The sequence below is a fragment of the Sardina pilchardus genome, chromosome 5, assembly GCF_963854185.1.
Source record: "Sardina pilchardus chromosome 5, fSarPil1.1, whole genome shotgun sequence".
Taxonomy (NCBI): domain Eukaryota; kingdom Metazoa; phylum Chordata; class Actinopteri; order Clupeiformes; family Clupeidae; genus Sardina; species Sardina pilchardus.
This window is the reverse complement of record NC_084998.1, coordinates 13,659,616-13,684,615: the sequence shown is the minus strand read 5'-3', so window position 1 is coordinate 13,684,615 and position 25,000 is coordinate 13,659,616. Positions and strand designations below refer to the sequence as shown.

Genomic DNA, 25,000 nt, shown 5'->3' with positions numbered 1-25,000 from the left:
TCAGGCTTTGAAAGTAAATGTTTTCTTTTCATTGTCTCAAAGACACTATAATGACCTGGTTGTAGGGCAAGTGAGGGGAAATGCAACCGACTCAGGGCACGAGTGCTCCTAGTCTTACGGATGCAGCCTGAGCTGTAGGAATAAATACAGCATCTCCGTAGAAAACAACAATAAACTTTGGACTAAATTTGGGTGGGGACTGATTACAGCACAAACAGCACTGGGGAACAATAGCTGAGACTTGAAGGGGGATTGGAAAAACTCTGGAGGTCAGAGCTGGGTCAGTTTCTGCATCTACAGTCCAGTCCACTTCATCAACAAGTCTCTCCAGACTGTCACATTATGCTATAACCCCACTGTGCCCAGCAGAGATACGGTAAAAGTCTGGCTCCAGAAAGTAAAGGCCAGCGGGCACCGACCAAGTACGCGACGCGACAAGAAAAATATTAGAGCTCCATTGTTTTTAACGGAGCAAAGCCCACTAGAAACGTCTGCCGCGCGGCAGCCGCACAGGGATAGAAAACTGTTCTAAAATCCTGCTCGTCAAGCCCACATCGCTGAACGCCGTGTCTGGTGGGCGCCGGTCTTTAAAGTCCTGCCATGTATTGGTTCTACCTATGCACTTAACACAGGTGATTCAGGTTCACTAATTAGTTGATCTAGTTGTGATAATTAGAATCAGCTGAATAAGTGAATGGTTGTAACAAAAATGAAGCCAGGCTTTTACACCTCAGTTGCCCAGTAACGCAACAATATTCCTGGGTTTCATCAGGTCCCTTTCCACAGGTGTATTAATCAAGCATTGATAATCCAGGTGCTTGATTTTATACACCTGTGAATATACTGAAATCCACTGCTGAGCACCTCTACTCTCTGAGCCACAGAGCTGTTCAACCTGAGGGTGTTACGGGTCATTCGGTCATTCGGGTCATTCGGCCCCTCGGCCCCGTCCCCCCTGGTTCCCCGTCCCATCCTTCACCTGTCTTACCCACGCAGCGCGCACGCTCCAGGGTCCGGTCCAGCGTGTAGCCCGGCTTACAGGTGCAGCGGTACGAGCCCTGCGTGTTCAGACACTCGCCGTTCTGACACACGCCGTGCATGGTGCACTCGTTTATATCTGAGAGAGAGAGAGAGACAGAGACAGACAGGGAGAGAGAGGGAGAGAGAGGGAGAGAGACAGAGAGAGAGACAGAGAGAGAGACAGAGTGAGACAGAGAGAGAGAAACAGAGAGAGAGAGACAGAGAGAGGGAGGAGGCACAGACAATCAACTGACTATCAGACTTTTTGTAGCTTCCAATAACTTATGTAATGTCATTACAGCACAGATATTTCTCCGCATATTTCCATTCATTTTAATGGCTGCAACGTAACTCCAGAAACATTTCAATAATATGACATGTTGTGCTGTAATAATAAGTTGTTGTGCTGTGCAAATGCTTGAAAAATGCTATGCGGCGTGCATTATCATTACTTTACATACTTCATGGGTCACTTCTATCAGTCTATCTGCTATCATACAGTAACTGGGTCACTACTCATAACTCACAAGAGCTTTGGTGTGTGAGCTCTTTCAGACACTGATGAATTCTGGGTTAAAACCTCACTGAGACGGAGCATATATATATATATATTTTTTTTTTTTTTTTCCTAAGGGCACAGGCTGCTCTGGGAACAGGCTGCAGGTTTTTTCATCTTTGGATATTTCCCCCCAGGCAAAGGCACTGGCGGAGAGTAATAGGAGAAGACGGAGCAGAGCGAGAGGGTGTGCGAGATGGTCAATGTAAAAATCTATGGAATGAGTTTTATTCACACTTTATAGACTCCAGTTGGCAGGAGAGAGACGATGAGAAGACAGCCAAGTGTGTGTGTGTGTATCTCATTATGTGTGTGTGAGTGTGAGTGTGTGAGTGTGTGTGTGTGTGTGTGTGTGTGTGTGTGTGTGTGTGTGTGTGTGTGTGCACATAAGTGTGTGTGTGTGTGTGTGTGTGTGTGTGTGTGTGTGTCACAGTGTACAGTTGAGTGGTGTGAGTATGAAGGTTAGCACTTGTGTATGTGAATGAGTGTGGTTGTGTGGTTTGCGTCGTTGTGCATAGTTTAGTACGTGTATATCTCTGTGAGTGTGTGTGTGTGTGTGTGTGTGTGTGTGTGTGTGTGTGTGTGTGTGTGCACTCAGGTGCCCCATGCTGACAGTCTGCTGTGCTGCTCTGGATCCTGCTATCACTCACTCTGTTTTAAGAGTCCTGCCTGTCAGCTGCATGGAGCCTGGAGTCTGAAAACAGGAGTCAGAATATATCCTCCCTGACAGGCTCTCTCTATGCCTGAACGCCTGTGTGTGTGTCTGTCTGTCCACGTTTGTGTGTCTGTGTGTGTGTGTGTGTGTGTGTGTGTGTGAGTAAGAGAGTGAGAGACCGAGACCTAGACTGAGAGAGAGAGAGAGAGAGAGAAAGAGAAAGAAAGAGAGAGAAAGAGAAAGAGAAAGAGAGAGAGGGAGATTGTGGGGTGTGTTCGCGTGTGTGCATGTGTAAAAGTTGTGTGGATGTTGTGTGCCAGCTCCTCATATTCATCTTACCGAACCGCAGTCAAAATGCAAATAGATGATATAACCCGATTAATACATAAAAAGCTGTTTCACAACTGTGGAGCATAATTACCTTGACAGTGAGTGCTGTTGAGTCGTTTGTAACCCTGGGGGCAGTTGGGACCGTAGTCCTCTATGATAGACTGGAGCTTTAATCCAGGATCTGACAGGCAGAGAGAGAGAGAGAGAGAGAGAGAGACAGAGAGAGGGAAAGAGAAAGTGAGAGTAGATGAAAAATAGAATGCCTGCACAGATACACATAGAAAACACATAATGATAGCAGACATCATTGATACACAGTAAGCAAAATCTGGAAAACAAATAGAAAATGCTCAACTTGTTCTTTCCATATTTTTTTCTCATTGCTTTCAATGTTGTCGTTGCTTTGTCCTTTTGAGTCCTACAACACAAAAACCCTTCCTATGGTTCTTTATATGGTGGCACAACAAACCCTGGATGGCATGCCACAGTGGAATCTTAGATGGGATGAGAACTCTAAATGGACCACAAGCAGCTGCTGGTTCACAGCTTTAATATGATATACCCAGCGGCATTTTATTTTCCATTAGCACCATTAGGTGTTATAATTAGCACTAATGCTCACAATTTCTGTGGTGGCCAAAGAATGATTAAAAACAACTGTGGCTTTCCTTGCGCTGTAGTTTTTTTTCTCTGTCTGACAAAGAAGACCTTGCGGAGATTGAGGATGCCCACGTTTTTTTCCCCCCTGGTAATGGACCTGCTCAAGTCCTACCCAGGAGAATTAGCCCACTGTAACTGCAGTGTTGAATAGCTCAGCACTCAGACAAATACGGCCAGGACTCTCAGACAGTAAAAGTTTAGAGTCTGGTGTCAGGAGAGTCAGGGACATGTTATCCAGGAGGATTCATGTGGGAAAGTGTTGAGGAAAATGGAGAGAATAAAAAAGGAAAACCGATGACAAAAATAGGAGAGTAAAAGAAAATATGACGGAGTGGCCGTGTCCAAGCTCCACCTCTGGGCAACGGGAAGAGAGCGACAGAATGTTACTGGACGAAAGGAAGAAAAAAAGTGATGGATGAACAGAGGAAAAGGGTTCTGGTCATTGACAAGATTTGCAACCGCAGAAAAGTATTGTAAGAATGCAAGAGTAGGAACCTGCTGGATTTGTCATTCTTCTCTCTCCTTCTATTCAGCTATGTAAAAGAAATCATCATACGTTCAGCGCTTTCACGGAAAGAAACCACAAAAAAAACCCAGCAGAATTCAGAAATTACGAGAAAAGATGAGTACTAGAGACTGTTTTCAAAAAGCGTCCTTTATGGGGATATCATGTTCAGCTCTGCTTTCAAAGGCATCTCTGTTAAAAGCCTTCACCGAAGTTTCATTTGCTGAGAAAGTCTTAGACTCCTGGGATCCCAGGCCCAGCATGAAGCGTTGGAGAGAGTCCGTCCTCTCTAAATGAATTTCCAGACTCTTTTGCCAAAGAGAACATTTTCCATTCGTGCTTTTGTCTTCTTCATTGCCGAGAGAGGGTGTGTCGCGCAAAAACACAGCGACGTTGCTATGAGACAGACGTCAGGAGTGCAAAAGAGAGAGTTTGGGAGTGGGGGGGGGGACTCCTCGATGTCGAGAAGAGATTTTACAAAAATAACCTGAGAGCCTATACTGACATCTGACAGAGCTGCCATTGTGTCTCAGGTTCTAGGAGATGAGGTAGAGGAGATTGACATGTCTACCGAGAAGGAGGTGATGAAGAAGTGGAAGAAGAAGAAGACGTAGAAGAAGAAGGAGAAGAAGGAGAAGAAGAAGACGTAAAAGAAGAAAGAGAAGAATGTTTTCCCTGAGCATGAAATTCAATCTGCAGCGCGATTCTCTAGCCAACTTAGTGCTGAGAGAGAAATTTGGGGCTCAGAGAGAGAAAAAAGAGAGAGAGAAAGACAGACTGAGAGAAATAGAGAGAAGCAGAGAGAAAGACAGACAGAGAGAAACCGAGAGAGAATGAGATACTGAGAGAAATAGAGAGAGAAAGAGAGACAGAGCAAAAGAGAAGCAGAGAAGAGAAAGAGAGAAATAGAAAGAGAGAGACAGAGAGCGAAAGAAATGCAGAGCGAAAGAGAGACAGAGATGGAAAGAGAAGTGGAGAGAGAGTCACAGAGGGCAGTGGAACCTGGCCTGAAACTTAGCAGAACACACTGCTCACTGCCAAACAGCAAATCTTCAAAACAGCAAGGAGACCACAATAAAGGCTACCACACTCAGACAGATAAAAAAAGGCATGAATCATTAAAAATGGCTGTAGAAATATTTTATCTGGTTCAAAGAGAGACTTCAAAAGTTACTCTGCAGGAGATGCGAAGACTAAGTAACTGAGTAACTACGTAATTAGGGAAAACAACCAACTCAACACTTCCAAAACCCCCTATTCAGCAGATTGAAATATAGGCTACACTCAATAGGTATTTAAAGCACACAAGGTGCTGCACTTGCTCCTCGACTGCAGAGGTAAGACGGTAAGTGAAGGTGTGTGTTGTACGCACATGGTAGTTTGGGGCATTGATAACACTTGTTCTGGCCCCACGAGTTGCCCACGCTGCCACAGCAGTCCTCCTGATTGGTCAGCACGGGCAAGGGGTTACTGCTACACTGCAACACAAAACGGAGAGCAGAGAACACCACAGTTTAGTCAGCTCATCTGGTACAACATCTAGTGAACATGTAACATCTGTGTAATGTGGATACAACATCTAGTGAACATGTAACATCTGTGAATACAACATCTAGTAAACATGTAATATGTGGTATGTGGATACAACATCTAGTGAACATGTACAGTAACATCTGTGTAATGTGGATACAACATCTAGTGAACATGTAACATCTGTGAATACAACATCTAGTAAACATGTAATATGTGGTATGTGGATACAACATCTAGTGAACATGTAACATCTGTGTAATGTGGATACAACATCTAGTGAATATGTAACATCTGTGAATACAACATCCAGTAAACATGTAATATGTGGTATGTGGATACAACATCTAGTAAACATGTAACATCTGTGTAATGTGGATACAACATCTAGTGAATATGTAACATCTGTGTAATGTGGATACAACATCTAGTAAACATGTAACATCTGTGGATACATCTAGTGAACATGCAACATCTGTGAATATGTAACAGTGATGATTTAGTTTCTTCCACTTGCACTAATTTGTTTCGTTATTGTCTTCCATACTGGTGTACTAACCAAATAGTTGGTTCAGTACTGGCCTCTAGTGGTCATACGCGAGAAACTGCGTGGCTTTCCTCAGTTTGGAGGATTAGAGCCAGCGGTAAGTTGAATGTAAACAGACGTCCCACATTATAGAGATAAACATTTATTGCTTTACGTTTTAAATCAACACCAATGGTCTCAAGGTGTTATGCATTCGTTTTGCTGATATATTCTGGATATTTTGTGTAGTAACTCTGTACATTAGAAGTCATTTTACGTCGAAGTATGAAATCACACGTGTGGATAGCTAATATTCATTCTCCCTCCCATATTAGCATTCCATGTCAATATATGCTGTTGCCCTGCTACGGATCCCACAAGAGTGTATTTCTTTATCAGGTACATGTTAAAACAACTTGTTAGCATCTCTATATTGTTTTTGCTTTATTCATGTAATACACATCAGTTTGGAGGATTAGAGCCAGCGCATTCCATGTCAATATATGCTGTTGCCCTGCTACGGATCCCACAAGAGTGTATTTCTTTATCAGGTCAATAAATGACGAACTGGTTCCACGTCTCACTGCCATTTATTGGAAAACACAACGCAGACAAATAGAAGGGGTTACAAATACAACATCTAGTGAACATGTAACATCTGTGTAATGATGTAATGGGTTGAATGATGATACATAATGCTTCAAGATTTAGTGGACCAAAACTGTGGCATAGTGTAGTTAAGAATTTCACTTATTTGATAAATGTGAACCCTTTTGAAGTAAGAGGTTTCAGATGTGGTGAGGTAACTGTTGGTGATTGGTTGACGTAATATCAAAAAACTGACTAATGGGAGTCCAGCACGCTGTCTTGGAATTGAGATGAAAACCTGAGTGAACTCACAGCTTGTTTGGGAGTTGTCTCCTGAAAACAGCGCCCCCTAGGCTTGTGTGTGGGAGGGGGGAGGCGCGTCACAGTCTTAGGAGGCTTCCCGTCCGGCTGATCCAGAGGCTGGATGATGACCGACGTGTCAGTCGGGTGGTGGACACGAACGTGAACTGGACAGAGACAGACACAGACAGCATGCAGAGATGCACAGAGGAAAAGACACAGTAAGGAGGAGAAAAATGGAAATATCATAATCCAACTATAAATAGTTTTTAGTGTTGAGCTCTGTTGTGTTGCACACATGTGATGAAACTTACAGCATGTGTATGTGTTTGATGCGTACAATATATGTTTGTATGAATGATGAGAATTCAAGAAACTATGGCAGTAGAATAAGACATAAGCATAGCAACGCTGACACAGTGTTTCTGCCCCGTGGAGCTCCAGCCAAGGCTTCTGCCCCATTAGAGTGGAGCAGGAGTGGGCGCTCGGTGCCCTCTAGGTCTACCTACCTTCAGACGAGTGGTGCCCGGTGCCCTGTAGCAGTGGGAGGGTGAGGACGGTGTGGGTTTGCGTCATCTGATGACGTCCGCCCAGGTCCAACATGCTCTGGCCCTCGCCGCCGGCCCCTCCTACCCCCGCCGTGGCGCCCACTCCTCCGCCTACGGGCAGTGGGAGGGCGGGAGGCTGGTTGCCCCGCGCCGACATGTTCAGCACCGGGAGCTGGCACAGGCGGCCCGTGAAGCCCTGCGGGCAGTGGCAGTGTGTGCGCGACGCACACATGCCCCCGTTCTGACATGTCAGAGGGCACACCACTGGAAAGAGAGAGAGAGAGAGAAAGAGAGGGGGCGGGAGAGGGAGAGAGAGGGGGAGAGGGGGAAGGCAGAGAGAAAGAGAGAAAACGTAAATGGGTAGAACTGCACTTCTCATAATTAAAGAATATTCAAAGCATTTTGCCAGACAGAGAGAGTTCAAAACACAGTTGTATGTCTTCTTGCAACACTCAATTGAATAAATGAGTGTGTGCAGAATGTAGAACATTGATAATGAGGTTTTCCAAGCATTCCACTTCTCCATCTTGAGTTATGTCCATGGCTTCAACTCAAATATCATGGGTGAGACTGCTCTCAAGTTTATCCAATTATATTGTATTCATATTGCCTCATTGATTACACAGAACCAGAGAGAGAGAGAGAGAGAGAGAGAGAGAGAGAGAGAGAGAGTTATTTTCTCATGCCAATAAAGCTTCTGAAATTCAAAATAGGAGGGGTGAAAGAGAAAGTGAGAAAGAACATCTACATAATATACGTAGGCTTAATTATTTTTCCCAATTGACGTTCATTGACAGTCCAAGTTGAAAAACAAACTCCAAAAGCAGGCAAGGAGTCTGACCGAGATGGCCTCTAAAAAACCCTCCACCACTCATCTCGAGGGCCCCGGCACTGGCGGACATCTGCTCTCTGTTAACACCCCACCAGAGCATCAAACCACTGGGTTACGCGGCGGCGCCAGTCAAACCTGCGGGCAAATTTCAGTGACATGAAACACGGGGTGCCACCCCGACAGCAGCACCGCAACACCCTACTGATGTGTTTCTTTAAGGCACAGACATGCCCTTTAAAGCAACACAACGTAGTTCCTTTACCTTAAAATAATGTTTTCAAACTCATTCTGATGATATGTTGACTTATAATAAGTGTGTCTCTGTCAGTACAGAGGCCCTGCCTGAACGGCTGGTATTGCACGTAGCTTTGTTGTTCTAACAAGGAGCATGATTGTTATGTCAGTTTTCTACAGAGCAGCTATGCCCTTGGGTAACCAGTATGTTGACATTTGACGAAAATGGGTATACGCTCCAGTGTGTTACTGTAAAGACGAGTAGCGTACACCTTCTAGAGAAATCTACGCCGTTCCGCCGACCACCAGCCCTCACGCTGTGCTGCTGCCCTTTGGTGTACGTGACGCCCCTGCTGGCTTCCGCGATCTGGTCAGGGCCACAGGCGTGTCCACGCCTCCACCTCGGCAGGATCTGAGTTACCCAGCTTGGCTCAGAGCGTGTGACTCAGCATGGCGGTTTGACCTTTTTCTTTTGTCTGCACGCAGCAGAGGGGTCAAGATGGGCGGCTTTATTTCAGGAGCTTGGCATGTGAGTGTCCTCGCGAATTAAGGCTTGGAGTTGTGACACATGTGACCATGCCAATTTCACCTCCCTGGTCTGGCGTCTGGCATCATCAAACAGACATTTAAAACTCACCCTAAAACTCTCCCTAAATTTCACTTTCATTGCTCGGCTCAACAGCCCCACATCCATTATTAAGAGCACTTTGGCAAGTACAATAAGGCAGGATTTCACCTTTTATGGCAATGAGTGTAGAAGCCACAATAGTCAATAAAGACATAACTACTGTAGCACAAACCACATTTTAAACCACTGATCATGAGAAAAGGGAATAACATGTCTGAGATAGCACTGGACATTCAATCCTGACCAAAAGACCAAATACTTCCTTTAGAACATTTAAGGTAATTTCAACAGATTCTAACCAGACAGAACTGCGTTCGAGTTCTTGAAGCTGTGCGTGAGATGGAGGTGTTCCATGGCAGGATATCGCTTGTTAACCAGAATGCTTTAATAAAGAACCGTGGCAACCAATAACACTGGTTTATGAACGTTGTTTTAGAACTTAAAGGTTTGCTGAGCCAGAGCACAGCAAGAGCCCTCAGTCCGATGCATTTCATGAGTTAAAGAGTGTTGAGCTTGGGACATGCGTCTCACGCTGTTATTATATCTGTACAGGTCCATACAGATGTACTGGCAGTCCGAGATTAGGCTCTTTATAGAAATGGCAAATGTAGTAACAATGCAGGACAATGCCAGAGTTATTCATCGTGGAAAAACTCTGGCAAAAATGTATCGCATCTTTGTTCTAATTTATTGTCATCAGAACATCTGTTGAGGCAAATCATGGAATCTATGAAACGTTTTATGAGTATGGGTGAAAGTGAATTTAGGCCTCTCAAGCGTAATCAGCTGGAACCATAGCAGGGCTGGAGTTGATGCAAGATCTATTCCATGACAACCTTCTGGATCCTTCTCTCTCACGCTGGCTTCTTCCGCCTATGTTCCAACTCAAATGGTGAACACCACTCATACCTGTGATATGACGCCGTAGAACATACAGAGCTTTCTACAATCCACACGCTTGGATTCATTTGCAAACAGTTAACCACAGTACAGTAACAGTAGATGTACAGCAAAGTATGGTTTAGCCAGCCAATCAGAATCACTGAGATGTCTGCTCGACCAATCACGGGGGAAGGGTGTTGTTGGCGAAGGAGAGGACCAGGCCTTGACTTTTGTTACGAATGAATGAGAGCGTTTTACTGGAATATGGAAAAAAGAGCCCGAAAATCACAGCAGCCGGGCACTCGTAAAACAAGCAGGAAAAATGTTCACATCTACGGCAGCATCGGTGAGCTTTTCCCACACTGAGGCCCTCACTCTGGAGAAACAAACATGAGAGCAAGGAAGAGGGGAAAAAAAGGACTAAACAGGAAGGATGGAGATTAGAGAGAGGGGGACCCAGTATGACATTACACACACACACACACACACACACACACACACACACACACACACACACACACACACACACACACACGCACACGCACACACACGCACACAGTAAGGTCTGCTCTCAATGCACTACTGTAGATGGGTATTTCCAGCACCACAGACATGTAGTCAGCCTACAACTATGAGTATAGTCTATATGGAACCCCTCCCCCATACACAACGGGAACCAATTAAAGCCCAGTCCTGTGGCTGTGCCAATACAGTGATTTCCCATGTATTAGCTGCATTATGAAAATTAAAAAAAGATACACTGACCACACCTCTGTATTAACTGCAGCTTATTAAACATGACTTTATTGTGTCACAAAAAAAAATACATCTCATGTGGTTACCGGTGTCAAGCTATCTGTGGCATGAAATCACTCGGTTGTGGATTGAGTGCCCACAAAGTGCCCATTAAACCCATGAATCATACCGAGTTTTAATCCAAAAGAAGAACGAAGAAAAGAAAAGCATTCCTATAAATGGCCAGCCCTGTGTATTACGTATAATGTATCAACCTGGGTTAATAAGCGGGAAATGGTAATGCTTCCTCAAACTAATGCCGTCTTTTATAAACCCTGACTGACTGAATTGCTGTCGTTCTGATGTGGTTCAGATTGCCTAGTTGCGTGATAAGGGTGTTTACTTACTTCAATCACAGGTCAGATAGCCTTAGAGACGATAATGTCTGGGTGGCTGGCTATGCTGACTCATTCTCTGTCTGTTCCTCTCTCTCTCTCTCTCTCTCTTTCCCCACTCTGCTGTTTCATCCACATGTGTATCTGTGCTATCGCCATCTTGATTATAACGGGCGCAAGCCGCAGTAAGCTGGTTCAGACTGCAACCTCTCGCCACTTTCAGCCTCAGCCTCAGAGAGAGCCTCTCAGCGGAGCTCAAGAGGCCTCGCGGCGCAGTTCCAGAGGCCTGACCGCGGAGCTCCGTCAGGGGGACACACACGGAAACAATTACTGCTGGCCCTGCTCCATCAGAACCAATGTCTGTCTCTCCTTTGTCTGTTCCCAGTCTGTAATAACGCACGATAAGTCACCTCCATCCAACACCCAAGAAGAGGAAAAGAGAAGGAAGGGAGGAAACAAAATGACAAAGAACAGTAGACGGAGAGAATGCAGGAAAGAAAGGAAAAAAAGAGCTGCCAAAAAGCAGCGAAAGAAAGAAAGAAAGAAAGAAAGAAAGAAAAGAAAATGCAATGCATTTCATCCAACTCCAAGCCAGCGTTAACTGGAGCCACATCAAATAACTAACCGAAAATGTCCATAGGTCCACCAATAGGAATAAAACAGAGTTACAGTAAGTGAAAACCTGCAAAAAATAAGCCTGTATCAAGATTCACAAATCAAGGTTCTTTTTTCAATAATGATGAAAGCACCAATGTTGAAAGCAGTTACAGCAAAGGGTCTAGACAAGCAAAGGTTGCTAGTTGGGGATATAATCGCCATGGGACAGACTTACAAGTTCAGGCTCTGTACAGACTAACTCAACAACATTTGATGAATCTCTTTGTTTTAATATTCTGGTGAACTTGGTGTGTTCAGCTCTCGGGGACAGTCAGAGTCAGTGCTACTCATCTCTGTGCCAGGGCTATTTTGTGTGTGTGTGTGTGTGTGTGTGTGTGTGTGTGTGTGTGTGTGTGTGTGCTCAGGCTATTGTGTAAGCAGCATGCAGAGGAGAGAGTAGAGAGGAGGCAGAGCCACCTGAGACTGTTCCTACACAGCAGGCCATACCGGAGCCATGAGGTCACCACGTCTGACAGTGGCGGAATGTGAGTGTCAGATATTTGGACTCTCCAAGTGGCCCTGCAGTACTGACCCTAGTCTATGACCACTCACACACACACACGGTCCAAGAAGTGGAGTTTATGGGGCCCACATTTAGCAAAGCAGGTCCACACCATTACTGTGTCCACACAGCGAGCACAGACACACACACACACAGACACACACAGACACACACACACACACACACACACACACACACACACACACACACACACACACACACACACACTAGACAGAGTCAAGACTGCCAGAGTTATCGCCAGCGGGGTGGCACTCCTCAGCACAGTGTTTGTACAGAAAACAGAAAACAGGCCAAAGAACTGAGACATCCCATACAGCCCTGTGCAACAAGTATGACAGAGCAGGAGAGAGCAGGAGAATGGAGAAGGAGAGAAGGAGAGGAGAGAAGGAGAGAAGGAGAGAGAAGGAGAGAGGGGAGAGAAGGAGAGAGGGAGAGAAGAAGGAGAGAGGGTGAGAGGGGAGAGAAGGAGAGAGGGTGAGAGGGGACAGAAGGAGAGAAGGAGAGAACCCAGGGGGTACTGAGGGAGTGTCATGGGAAAAGATGACCCAGAACCCTGGAAAAGGAACAAAAGAACAAATGGAAAGTAAAAAGGGCCCAATGTGAGACATTTGAGAGAGAGAGAGAGAGAAAGCGGGAGAGAAAGAGAGAGAGAGAAAGCAGGAGAGAAAGAGAGAGAGAGAAAGCAGGAGAGCAGGAGAGAAAGGCAGAGGAGGAAGAAAGCACACACAGTGACTAGGAGAGGGAAGAAAACAACTAAGAAAAGATCGACTGAAAATAGAAAGCAGAATGGCGGTGTGACTGGGATCAAGTGTGTGGTTGTGTCTGCATACGTGTGTGTTTGTGTCTCTGTGTGTGTGTGTGCATGTGTCTGTCTGTGTGTGTGTGTGTGTGTGTGAGAGAGAGAGAGAAAGAGAGAGAGAGCGAGAGAGAGAGAAAGAGAGAGAAAGGGTGAGAGGCTAAAAGGGGTGTGAGGCATAACCTCTTTTCCAAATTTGATTATCCAGCCCAGGGCCCACGGAGACAGCAAAGACAACATAGGAAAAGAGCGCTAACACAGACACGGAGGAGGAGGGCTTCTGATGGTGTCGCATGACCATATCCTGAAGAAAAGCCAACGTGTGTGTGTGGGTGGGTGTGTGTGTGTGTGTGCATGAAATGTGTGTACAGTATGTCCGTGGGTGTACATACTGAAGAAAGAAAGAAAGAAAGAAAGAAAGAAAGAAAGAACGTCAGAAAGGAGACGTGTGTGCGGTGTGCCCTGGGGCACTGCCACCTTATCCAGAACTATAACGTCTGCTGAAGTGCATATTTGGCCAAAATAGCCCCGGAGAGCTGAGCAATTCTAGAGCTTGCTGTGTTTGTAGCCTTTGCCATAATTGGACAACACAAACCCTCAAGCACAGAACAGCTCGAGCAGCCTCTTATTAAAACACAACCTCAACCCCCAGGTACTAAAGGTACTAAAATTATACGTTGGGTTAAAGTATTTCTGCTCACATACCAGACTGTGGAAAAATCCAAGAAGAATCAGGTAACTTAGCACACATGTGTGTGTGTGTGTGTGTGCGTTTATATATAAGAGAGAGATAGAGAGAGAGAGAAAGAGAGAGAGAGATATAGAGAGAGAGCACAGAAGACTGCAGAGTGCTTTATTCACATGTGTGTGTGTACCAACCCCATGATTCCCCTGTTGGACTGAAAACACACATCTATCTCCGAGCATCAGATAGGTCACAGTGTGGCGTTGTTGTCCAGCAAGGTTGACCACTCTGCACACACGCCTCTTATGTAGGAAACCATGAACACAAACACGCCAGCACACAGGGGACTTGAGGGGCTAACCCTTCTCGGTTTTACAACTGGACGCGTCCTAAGCCACCGAGAGCCACGGAGCTCATGTCTGGCCACTCAACAACAGCTTCTCCGTTGGCTTTCCGGCTCCGAACGGCAACTCTCTACATTGCAGAGTCAACAGCGGTTGGACCCCTCTTGCATATTTTGGGCATCACCCATGCCCGTCCCGTTATTTGACCTGGCACGGAGCGTTTGGCACCGCTATAAAGGCTTTGTTGTTGTTTGCTCTTTTGGAAGGACTTCTTTTGCAAAGCCCTCTGATGCTGACCTCGCTGGCTGTGCACATAATTAAGATGGCGAGGGATGGAAGGAGAGAGAGAGGGAGAGAGAGAGAGAGAGGGAGAGAGAGAGAGATAGAGATAGAGATAGAGAGAGAGAAGAGAGGGAGAGAGAGAGAATTTTTTACAAGCAGACATTTTTTTCTGCCTCTCTTCCGAGCTGGAAAATGGGAACAGGTAGAACTGGGAATAGGGGGGACTCTGCACGTCCTAAAACCCTCTGCACTAACATCAACAGATCCAGCACACCTCCTTGGCTGGCTTCTCTCTCATACGCCTCCAAAGTCCACAGTGTCAGTGAAGGCCACCTTTACTTCTCTACATCCACACTGCTCGCAGAGTGAATATAAACACGCCGACACAGCAGATACACTGTGCTAGAATGTGCTGCCTGTTGATGGTTTTATGGCTTTAGGCGACAGGTGAGACAGGGCATGCCAGTTTCAGTAGTATATAGACTGCATCTACACATCTATCTTTGAGCCTGGCATCTGTTAATGAGCCAGTGATGATGAGGAAATCACTTTAAAGGTTTGCACCTGTCAGAAAACAGTGAGTCATTTGAAAGCACAGGTTGCTGTGCTCCAGGTGACAAACGGGCGATGGAGGTTTATCTTTGGCTCTGTAGACACACACAGAGGCACGAACACATAAACACACGCACACACAGACACACACACACACACTCACACATCAGGGAGTTCAGAGGCCACACACACACACACACACACACTTCAGGGAGTTCAGAGGCCACACACACACACACACACACACACACACACACACACACACACACACACCTCTTACACACACACTCACACACACACACACACACACACACACACACACACACACACACACACACACACACACACACACACACACACACACACACACACACACACACACACACACACACACACACACACACACACACACACACACACACACACCTCTTACACACACACTCACACTTCAGGGAGTTCAGAGGCCACACACACACACACACACCTCTTACACACACACACTCACACTTCAGGGAGTTCAGAGGCCTGGCGTGAGGGTCAGGTGCAAAACCAGACTGGAGGTAGCACTCAGATGAACTGTGACAACACAAACACTGAACACAAGGCCTGGAGAGCAGCCCCGCTCACAGCAGAGCACAAATTGTCCCTTTCTGTTGACACTGGGCTATTTTAATTCAAGAGCGAAATGTCTCTTTGCTCGCGATGAATCACCTCTTTGTGCAAATTCTTGCAAGTAAATATAAATGTATGTGTATATGTTCATTTGTATATTATGCCGTTGATAATGTGTCTGTTTATGTTCATTTAATGGGAGTGTGTAAGTCCATGCAAGTACAGAAACTCTCAATATCTCTCTCTCTCTCTCTCTTGTGTGTGTATGTGTTTGTGTATCTGTGTGTGCATTTCATATGTATATGCAAATGCATGCAGTGTGTGTATTTACTGTACATACATGTGTGTGTGACTGCGCATATGTCTGTGCAGTATGCGTGCATGCATGCGTGTGTGTGTGCATGTGTGTGTTTGCGTGCATGCGTATGTGTGTGTGTGTGCGTGTGTGTGTGTGTGTGTGTGCGTGTGCGCACATCTCTTTAACTGCTTTGGCTCCTCCATGGGAGCCTTGGCCTGTGCTCCTCTCTCCCCTTCTGCTCTTTCTCACTCGGGCCCTGCGACGTGAGGAGCAGGCGTGAGACTCCTAGACCGCACTGATGGATTCTGCAGACTGTGGAAGCCCATGTGTGATGCGTGTATGTGTGTGAGAGAGGGAGAGAGAGAGAAAGAGAGAACGCATGTGTTGGGGCATGTGAGGGAAAACCAGATCGGATGCAAAAACTGGTCCTTTTGTGCGTTTTAAAATGGCTGCATCGATTAGGTCTACAGTATACTCGTGTGAAAAGTCATGGTAAATGATCAAATGTTCTCACTCTCTCTTTCTCATTAGCTCTCTCTCTCTCTCTCTCTCTGTCTGTGTATGTGTGTGTGTGTGTAGTTTTCATGTCCAGATATGAAGTATGTGGAAGCCATAAAATAACCCAGTTGAAGGAACAAAGCCCTAGCAACAGTAGTGAGGTAATTGTGGTATCACACTCATACCAAAGTCTTGCACTCTGTTTCAATAAATTCCTCTCTCCCTTTGTCCTTCTCTCTCCCTTGCTTTCTTTCGTTCTTTCTTTCGCATTTCATCGCACAACTATATTTGCTCTGTATTTCAACATCTATTGCTTCGTGTTACAAAGATGTATCGCTGACATTGGACCTGCAAAAAAGGCTCAATGAACTCCACCCAGTGCAATATGTGGTCCTTAGAGAATCATCACGCGTAGCTGCCTGTAGGCTTTATAATAAACCACAATACATTAAGTGAACTAGCAGGCACCGCTGCCATCGCTGAACAGTCTGACAGACTAGAGCACCAGCTGGTGCAAAGGTTCTGTGAGAACTTCAAGACAAAAGTCCTACTATAAGCACCACGACACGAGCAGACGATTATTATTTACACACGTCTATTTATTTACATACTGTACATACTCTATAAATCACATTAAGAGTGTCGAGCAAGTTGCTGTAAATACTGTTGCCTCTGTGCTATTTTTAATGTTGGATTATGTTGTGTCAGGAAATATGAATTGTGATATTTATTCGATGCCAAAACATTTTGATTGCTTTAATAACACTCTACTCGATTGTGCCAAAAAGAAAAAGAAAATTGTACTATGTAGGACGGGGGAGGACGGGGGTTATACTGTAGAATAGCAATCAGAGGTGTGAGTTAGCAAGAAAGAGGGAAGATGAGAGGAGGGTGAAGCAGCTACAGTACAGTATATGAGTCTTTACTAAGTGCTCGGGGGCAAAAAATCAGTGAGAGTTGTTGAGACCATGGGAAAGGAGAGAGAGAGAGGGAGAGGGGAGGAGAGGAGAGGAGAGAGAGAGAGAAAGAAGAGAGGGCTCAGTTTCAGGGGGCAGGAGGAGAATGGAGTAATGGGGGGATTGAGGAGAGAAAAGAGAGACAGAAAGAAAGGGACGGGGCAGAAAGGCAAGGAGAACGTATAGAGAATGTGAAGGAGGGAGGAGGAGGAGTGTGAGAGCGTAGAGAGAGAGACAGGCGGAGGAATGGATGGATGGATGAATGGATAGAGAGAGAGGGGGAGAATGTACAGTGAGAGAGAGAGAAAGAGGGAGGGAGAGATGGAGGGAGGGAGAGCGTTTCTCAAGCAAGTGTTCCATGTAGCACAAGAGTGCGAGCTACTTTCTCATAATGGCAAGATTTAGCTCAGGCCGGAAAAGAGAGAGAGAGAGAGAGAGAGAGAGAGAGAGAGAGAGAGAGAGAGAGAGAGAGGAGAGAGAGAGAGAGGGAGAGAGAGAGAGAAGGAGAGGGTGGAGGGAAAGGAGGAGAGAGGGAGGAGGGATGAGAGGAAATGGATAAGGAGAGGTATTATGGAAAGGTGAATTGGAGCTGAAATCAACAAAAACAGATGAACAGACTAGGAGAGATGAAGAGAAGAGAAAGATGAACACAAAATAATAGCAGGGGACAGAGTGATATATGGAGAGATACAAAATAAACATACATGTATGTACTGTATACGGAAAGAGATAGATAGATAGATAGATAGATAGATAGATAGATAGATAGATAGATAGATAGGAGGAGGGAAAGAGAAAGAGGCAGCATACAGGAGAGGGAAGTGAGGACAGACTGGAGGGAGGGAGGGAGGAAGGGAGGGGAAAAATGAAAGGAAAAATGAATGAAAGCCATCAGGCTCTCTGCAGGGTGCTACCGCCTCCTCAGATACACACACATACCTATCATACCTCAGCTGCTGTGTGAGCAAGCTCAGACACACACACACACACACACACACACACACACACACACACAGGCATACACACACACACACACACACACACACACACACACATTTGTAAAATGATCTAGACTAGAGGAGAGATCTATTTGCTGATCTTGCTCCTGATCAAACATTCCTCACTCACTTTCATTCAGGCAACATTTTAATGACAAAAATGCATACAACAGCTTGCTTTTCTCTCTTTCCCTCCCTTTACACAGACACGGGCACAGACACACACACACACACACACACACACACACACACACACACACACACACACACACACACACACACACACACACCAACTTCCAGGGTGGGCAGGTGTCTGAGTCTAACTCCAGCAGAGACATAATCATACTGCTTCAGTAATAACACCTTTCTTGAGTGTGTGAATGTGTGTGTGTGTGTGTGTGTGTGTGTGTGTCTGCTGATGCCTCTGTCTGCTCTATGTGTGTCTGCATGCACTGAGGTGACTGAACATGAATAAGGAAGCCCACATGTGTTTCTGACGTCTGTGTACCATATGGGTTTACATGTGTGAATAAATTGTTGTGTGGGTGTACACACTGTATGTATGTGTGTGTGTGTGTGTGTGTGTGTGTGTGTTTGTGTGTGGGACATACTTGTGGACACGGGTATGTCTGTGGATCTGGATCAGGGACAAGTCAGACTACTGTAGTCTGGAGGCATTAACAGAGTGATCAAGAGAGAAGGGAGAGAGAGAGAGAGAGAGAGAGGGAGAGAGGGAGAGAGAGAAAGAGAGGGGAGAAGAAAGACAGGGGAATAATAGAGTAATTTCTCCACCGTTGACTCCTCTGGAGACTCCGACATTTGCTTTTCTGCCTGTGCATGTGCAACTCTCATGAGCCAGTCCTTCCATTCCTTCACACCACACTCTGGGAGTCTTGGCATTCGTGGGCGACCTCAGTACAGACGCACCAGGAGACTCCCCTCATACCGACAGCCTTAATCATTAGACACCTGTAGACCACGGCAACAGTCTAAACATGTCAAGCTGAACTCTTTCTCTAATGAGTGATTCTCCAGCAGATGATTAGACAAACTGGCACTGCGCTCGTGCCATTATGACTTTCCCATTAATTATATCAATTCTACACACTGCGTGATGTGAAATATATGACCACAAAAAGCCTTCCGATAAAAACTGATATGCAGGCTACATGACAGCGTTATGTGCAGATGTAGTAGTTTTATGTCTGCTGGCTTTTGCACAGGATACTTTGGGAAAATATGTTACCCAGTCTTATCGAAGCCCTCAGTCCCTGGCCTTGCAGATGATTTAATGGAGAAGCATGGGTAGTTTTGACCCTATCTCCAGTATATGGCTTCGCTTCAACAGAGCTCAGAGAGAGAAAGCGCAGAAACGAGGAAAGCTTCCAGAAGGTTCCAGAAATGGTCAAGATTTTCCTGGAGGCCTGAATGACATCACTACAGCTCACGGCTCGGGACATTCCTGCACCAATATGTGTGACATGCATATCAGGGGGATGGAGAGAGAGAGAGAGAGAGGGGGAGGGAGGGAGGGAGAGAAGGATAGAGTCAAAGACTGATAGAGAGGAAAACAAGAGAGACAGAGAGAGAGAGGGAAGGAAGGATAGTGCCAGAGACTGATAGAGAGACAAAGAGAAAGAAAGAGAGAAAGAGATAGAGAGAGAGAGGGAGGGAGGGAGAGAAGGATAGAGTCAGAGACTGATAGAGAGGAAAACAAGAGAGACAGAGAGAGAGAGAGGGAAGGAAGGATAGTGTTAGAGACTGATAGAGGGACAAAGAGAAATAAAGAGAGAAAGAGAGAGAGAGAGAGAGAGAGAGAGAGAATGTGCACACTGGCATGAGCGTATGTCCAGTATGAGTGAAGGCAGGCGTCACATAGCTGAACCATTACAGGCCCAGCAGCAGCAGCAGCAGTCCTGCACAACCAACTGAAACAACAAAGAGGGCAATCTAACTCCAGCCATGAGCCGCTATGAAACCCAAACCCACCGAATGCCGATCACACCAGAGGAATGCTTCTGGCCAAGGGAAATATGCAGATGGAGCAGCACCAACCCCGATTAGGAGCCACTGGTGCTCGCCATCACAACAATATTTACACATGGACGCTGCCAGAGGATCAGGACAATAACAACTGCTGCACTACAATCTAATTACACACAGAACTGCTGCTGCGACACAGAAGTGCAGTTCTCACAGTCGTGGAGCGGTTCACATAGCACAGGCAGGTACAAGTATTCGTATCAGCTAAGTCTCACAAATAGCACATCACGTCACATTATATTCATAACCCTTAGTTCATTCAGTGTTCATAGGCCTGCTAACCGTTTGGTGTCATTGTCTTACTAGGCCTCAGAACTGCATGTGTAAACAATGTTTATAGAATGCATGAAAGCAATTGAGGTCACCAACTGTTCCAAATGAACTAAATTGAGCTAATCGTCGTGTAGTTTTTTGTTGGTTTGTTTGTTTATTTGTGTGCTGTGTTCTTGTTGTTTTTACGGGGGGTGAAAAGGACTACAGGAAGTGATTAAAAGCGGCGCAATGAAATCATGGTGAGATAGCCCCCCTTTTTTGTTCGTCTGAGTGGGTGGCAGTGGAAGCCAACAGAAAGTACCCCGGGCCACAGCTCGGCGAGATAACAGCAGAGAGCTGAGCATTCAGCATTCTCTTTTGCTGAGCTGGACGTTTAACGCTCGCACCGACCAACCTCAGCCTTAAATAGCCCTGTCCAGGCCCCGCTGCTGTGACCACACTAACACTGAGAGAGGGAGGTGTGCGTTGGGTAGAGAGGAGGAGGGGAGGGATGGAGGGGGCAGGCCAGACAGGGATGCCAGCAGCGGAACCCAGAGAAAATGACATAATCACGGGCCTTTTCAAAAATACACCCGCCTGAGAACCGTCTGCCACGCTTCCGACTCACTCAAGGGGAACAGAGTGCCCATGGTGACCCCAAGAGGGACGCTTTGGGGGCCTGCACACACAAGCAAACACACACACACACACACACACACATGCGCGCACACACACACATACACATACACACACAAACACACACACACAAACACACTCATACTCATGCACACAAACATGTGCGCGCACACACACACACACACACACACACACACACACACACACATTCCTGGGCATTCTCTGGGTATTCTGTGTTGAATCAAACTCTATGTATCCGGCTGTGGTAAAGCATAAAACACATCAGTTAGTCCTACTGCTTCTTCTTTCGTTATAAAAAAATCAGAGCACAACTTTCAGGATGTACTGTACAACCTTGTCTCTGATCTCTGGTTTATGCAAGTTGAGCTGAAGTCAACGTCTTTTCACAAAACCGTATTTGAACGGTTGGCTGCATCTTTAACTAGACATGAACTAAGACACGTTGAGGCAAGGTTAGGAGCCACTGCAAATGTAAAAGCAACCAATGAAAACAACTAAATATCTGTTTGTTCAGATATTTCTTGGGTTTTAGCTTTTGCAATTTTTCTGTTATGAAATATATGATTCCAGTTGTTGTAAAACTCCCAATTAGCACCAAACTCAACAAATAGTTATTCATTGCATTAGAGGAACTACATACTGTAAGAGCAACTGTAAGCATGCAACAACAGAGGAAGCGAATAAAAATACAAAAACTCTAAACTGAGCCAACATACACACACACACACACACACAGGCAGACAGATAGACACAGATAGATAGACACAGAGAGAGAGAGAGAGAGACGCACACACAGAGAGAGAGAGAGGAGAGAGAGAGAGAGAGAGAGAGAACATTACACTCTGAATCTCCTGTATCTATGGGAAGTGATTTGGTAGGAACGTAAGAACAGCCTGAAAACAGTTTCAAGCTGTCTAAACAATGCCTGATCCAAAGTTTCTCTTAATCAGAATCACTCACATTGTGCCCATGCAAAATATTAACTTACTCTCTCTCTCTCTCTCCCTCTCTCTCTCTCAGACACAGACTATATTGCTCAACTTCAGAAAAATAATTGAGCTTAAAATCCACAGCTCCATGGCAGTAAAATGTTAATAGAATTCACACCCTATTATGGAGTTAGCAGGATACTGAATAAAGAGTACAATTTTGATTCCATAAAAGCCATACTTTGTCAACACTAACATAAATAAAACATATAAAAATAGACATATGCGTCAATAAAATCCAAATGCATTCTATGATTATGATATCATCCCCTTGTTTCATTGTATCACTTGCTGCTTGATGCCAGGCTGCCTCCATAGCCCAGGGGGGGGCTCGAACTTGTCATAACCTTGGCAACAGTAGAACTGAGGCCTAGTACACCAGACTGATGACAGATTCCTGGCAGGCCAGACGGAATGCTGGCAAGCGTCTGGGATTGTGATGTCACAGTCAGGGTGGCCTTTGGGTATTTGTGCACAGGCAGGTGCAGAGGCAGCCCTTGTGACAGTCTGCTGAGAGTGCTAAACTGAGATGATTACAGTACGTGTGCTCTCTTTCATTCCTCTCGCTTCTCAGCCTCTCCTTGCTCTCCTCTACCTCTCTCTCTCTGTCTCTCTCTCTCTCATTTCCATCTGTGTCACACTTTCTCTGTGTCCTCATTCAACTGGATGAAAGGAGGCCTCGCTAGTCAAATGATCCACAAATACATTCAATGGACAAAATGTAGCTAGCACTTCTGCTTACATATCCATTACCAAGATCAGAATAAACATCCCTAAATGTTTCTCAAGTCAAGCCCATGATTCCATTGCATGCTGCACTGAAATAAAAGTGTCCATTTTAAATTGTGCTGTATAATTGGAGCCGTGAATACCGCTGAAGCGAACTGTCTCTGTGTGTCACAGTCAAGAATAAGACCATTATTTGGCCACAGACTCTAATTTCACACAAGTGGGACATGTTGCTCTTGGAGCTGAAAAGGTGTTTTCCATGGATCTGGAGAACTCCAGAAGGACTCTTATTTGTTGTTCTTGTGACGAACAGCCCCCTCTGTAAATGTCACCTGCTGTCCCCGCAGGCAAACAAACCTCAGAATTTTTCACCTCCGCCACAAACACTGTCTGGAAATCACTCATTAGTGTCCTCCGTGAGTCAGACAGTTATACTGTCCCTCTCTGCCTCCTCTGTCGGGCCTGACCCATCTCCCTCTCCACGGAGAGCCCACACCCAGCCAACACTGAGAAGACCATTTCTGAGGGCTGTGCACACACAGGTGATTTTACCACTCAAAGTCATTCTAAATGATCATCTACCCTCATCTATCATCTACCTTGTAAAGGACAAAACGCCGTTGTCTGAGCCTGGCTTGAGCCCATGATTGGTAGGCGGCATGTGAGAAGAGCTGCTGGGGTCTGGTGATGAGGATCTGCTTGGTGCCATGGGTCTGGGTTCCACACAGCTACTGGGCTGCTGCCGAAGCTTTGTTGGTGCTGCAGATGTGTGATTAGATTGCTTAGGAGGGCTGTACACGACATGGTGGATAGGGTGGATTCCAGCCAGGTCCGGGCCTGGTCTGGGCCAGATACGGCTATAGCTGTGCCGGCTCCATGCAGGCTCCAGTCAGTGGCCTGGTGGGGGTTTGTGCTTTGTTGGTGTTTCACAGAGGCAATTAGTCTCCAAAAGAGGCCTTGATCCTCACCATAAGGGGTGTGGGGACCTTTCTCTCTCCTGTAATAAATGTAATTATGTGTCTTAGCACGGCACTCTCTACTGTAAAAAAAGAGGCAGATTTATGATGCTATTGCACACACCAGATCAAAAGTGCTCAGGTTTGTTGACGCTCTCTTGGGCACTGTGGTCTACTTGGTGCCACTCTTCAGCAACACCATCCTCTTCCTCATCCTCACCATCCTCTTCTGTTCTTTCTCAGCTCTGTATCTATGAAAACACTTTGGTTTTTGCTTTGCCGACAGCAACATCCAACACACACATTAAAACTACAGAGGCTTCCATTTATAGCCCAAAACAAGAGTGGTCTAAGCACTGTGGCAAATAAAAGGCTTTATGGGGATGCTTATGGGCCCACTGTAAATCTCCAAGTCTTTAAAATCTCATCTTGATGGAATGATCCTCCTGCTATAAGAACAAACAGAGAATTCATTACTCCTTTTTGACTGCACTAACGTGGCTATGGGGCATATCGGCTTTTCTTCCCTCCCTGTTTGTGGTCGCTGTTGTGTTGAGAGTTGGGTGGTGTGATAAGGGTGGGGTGCCCGATCTCAAAGGTGGAGATTAGTGGCATTGTTTCTCAGGATTTAGCTGAGGCTAATCGCTCAAGCTGCCACCGTTGTGGGAGAGAAGCAACAGGCAGGCAGTTTAGCTCACTGACTCTCTACCGCGCAACGTCCACCCAGCAAACACATTCCTCTACCCGGCTTTAAATAACTGCTCTCTTTCTTCTTGTGCTCTCCCCTCCTTCTCCCCTGTGCTACACACACACACACACACACACACACACACACACACACACACACACACACACAGTCATCCATATACACTGCCCCCTCCACCAACTTCCAACTTCGCAAAAGCACTTTAAACTGGGCAAATGAGGGTGTTTGTTTGAGCGTGTGAGTTTCAATATTGCCCCCCCCCCCCAAAAAAAAAGACGAGCAGTGCAAAGACGCCTCTTTCACAAATATATACTCACTCACATACACACAAACACACACACACACACACACACACACACACACACACACACACACACACACACACACACACACACACACATATTATGCGCTCCCACACACACACACACACATTCCCTCTTCACACTCCAGGCCCTGTTTTAACTCTAATTGGTGTTTTGTTTTTTCGAAACCTTCCCTGCCAAAAACAATTTGGTAGACACTCATTCCATCTCCATCCACGCC

At 45.8% G+C, this 25,000-nt stretch overlaps 1 protein-coding gene across 3 annotated transcripts in view; it reads right to left on the bottom strand.

Annotated features, from left to right (window-relative positions):
* Nucleotides 1-25,000, bottom strand: part of ltbp3 (latent transforming growth factor beta binding protein 3) — a 54,289-nt gene that overhangs the window by 17,376 nt on the left and 11,913 nt on the right. For 2 of the 3 annotated variants that reach the window (XM_062536553.1, XM_062536555.1), the window contains exons 2-6: nt 7,180-7,482; nt 6,683-6,837; nt 5,099-5,204; nt 2,653-2,742; nt 980-1,117 (exon numbers count right to left, since the gene is read on the bottom strand). In XM_062536553.1, coding sequence (XP_062392537.1) covers nt 980-1,117; nt 2,653-2,742; nt 5,099-5,204; nt 6,683-6,837; nt 7,180-7,482 — 792 coding nt within the window. The remainder of the gene's footprint in view (nt 1-979; nt 1,118-2,652; nt 2,743-5,098; nt 5,205-6,682; nt 6,838-7,179; nt 7,483-25,000) is intronic. The other variant, XM_062536554.1, reaches the window with a different exon arrangement.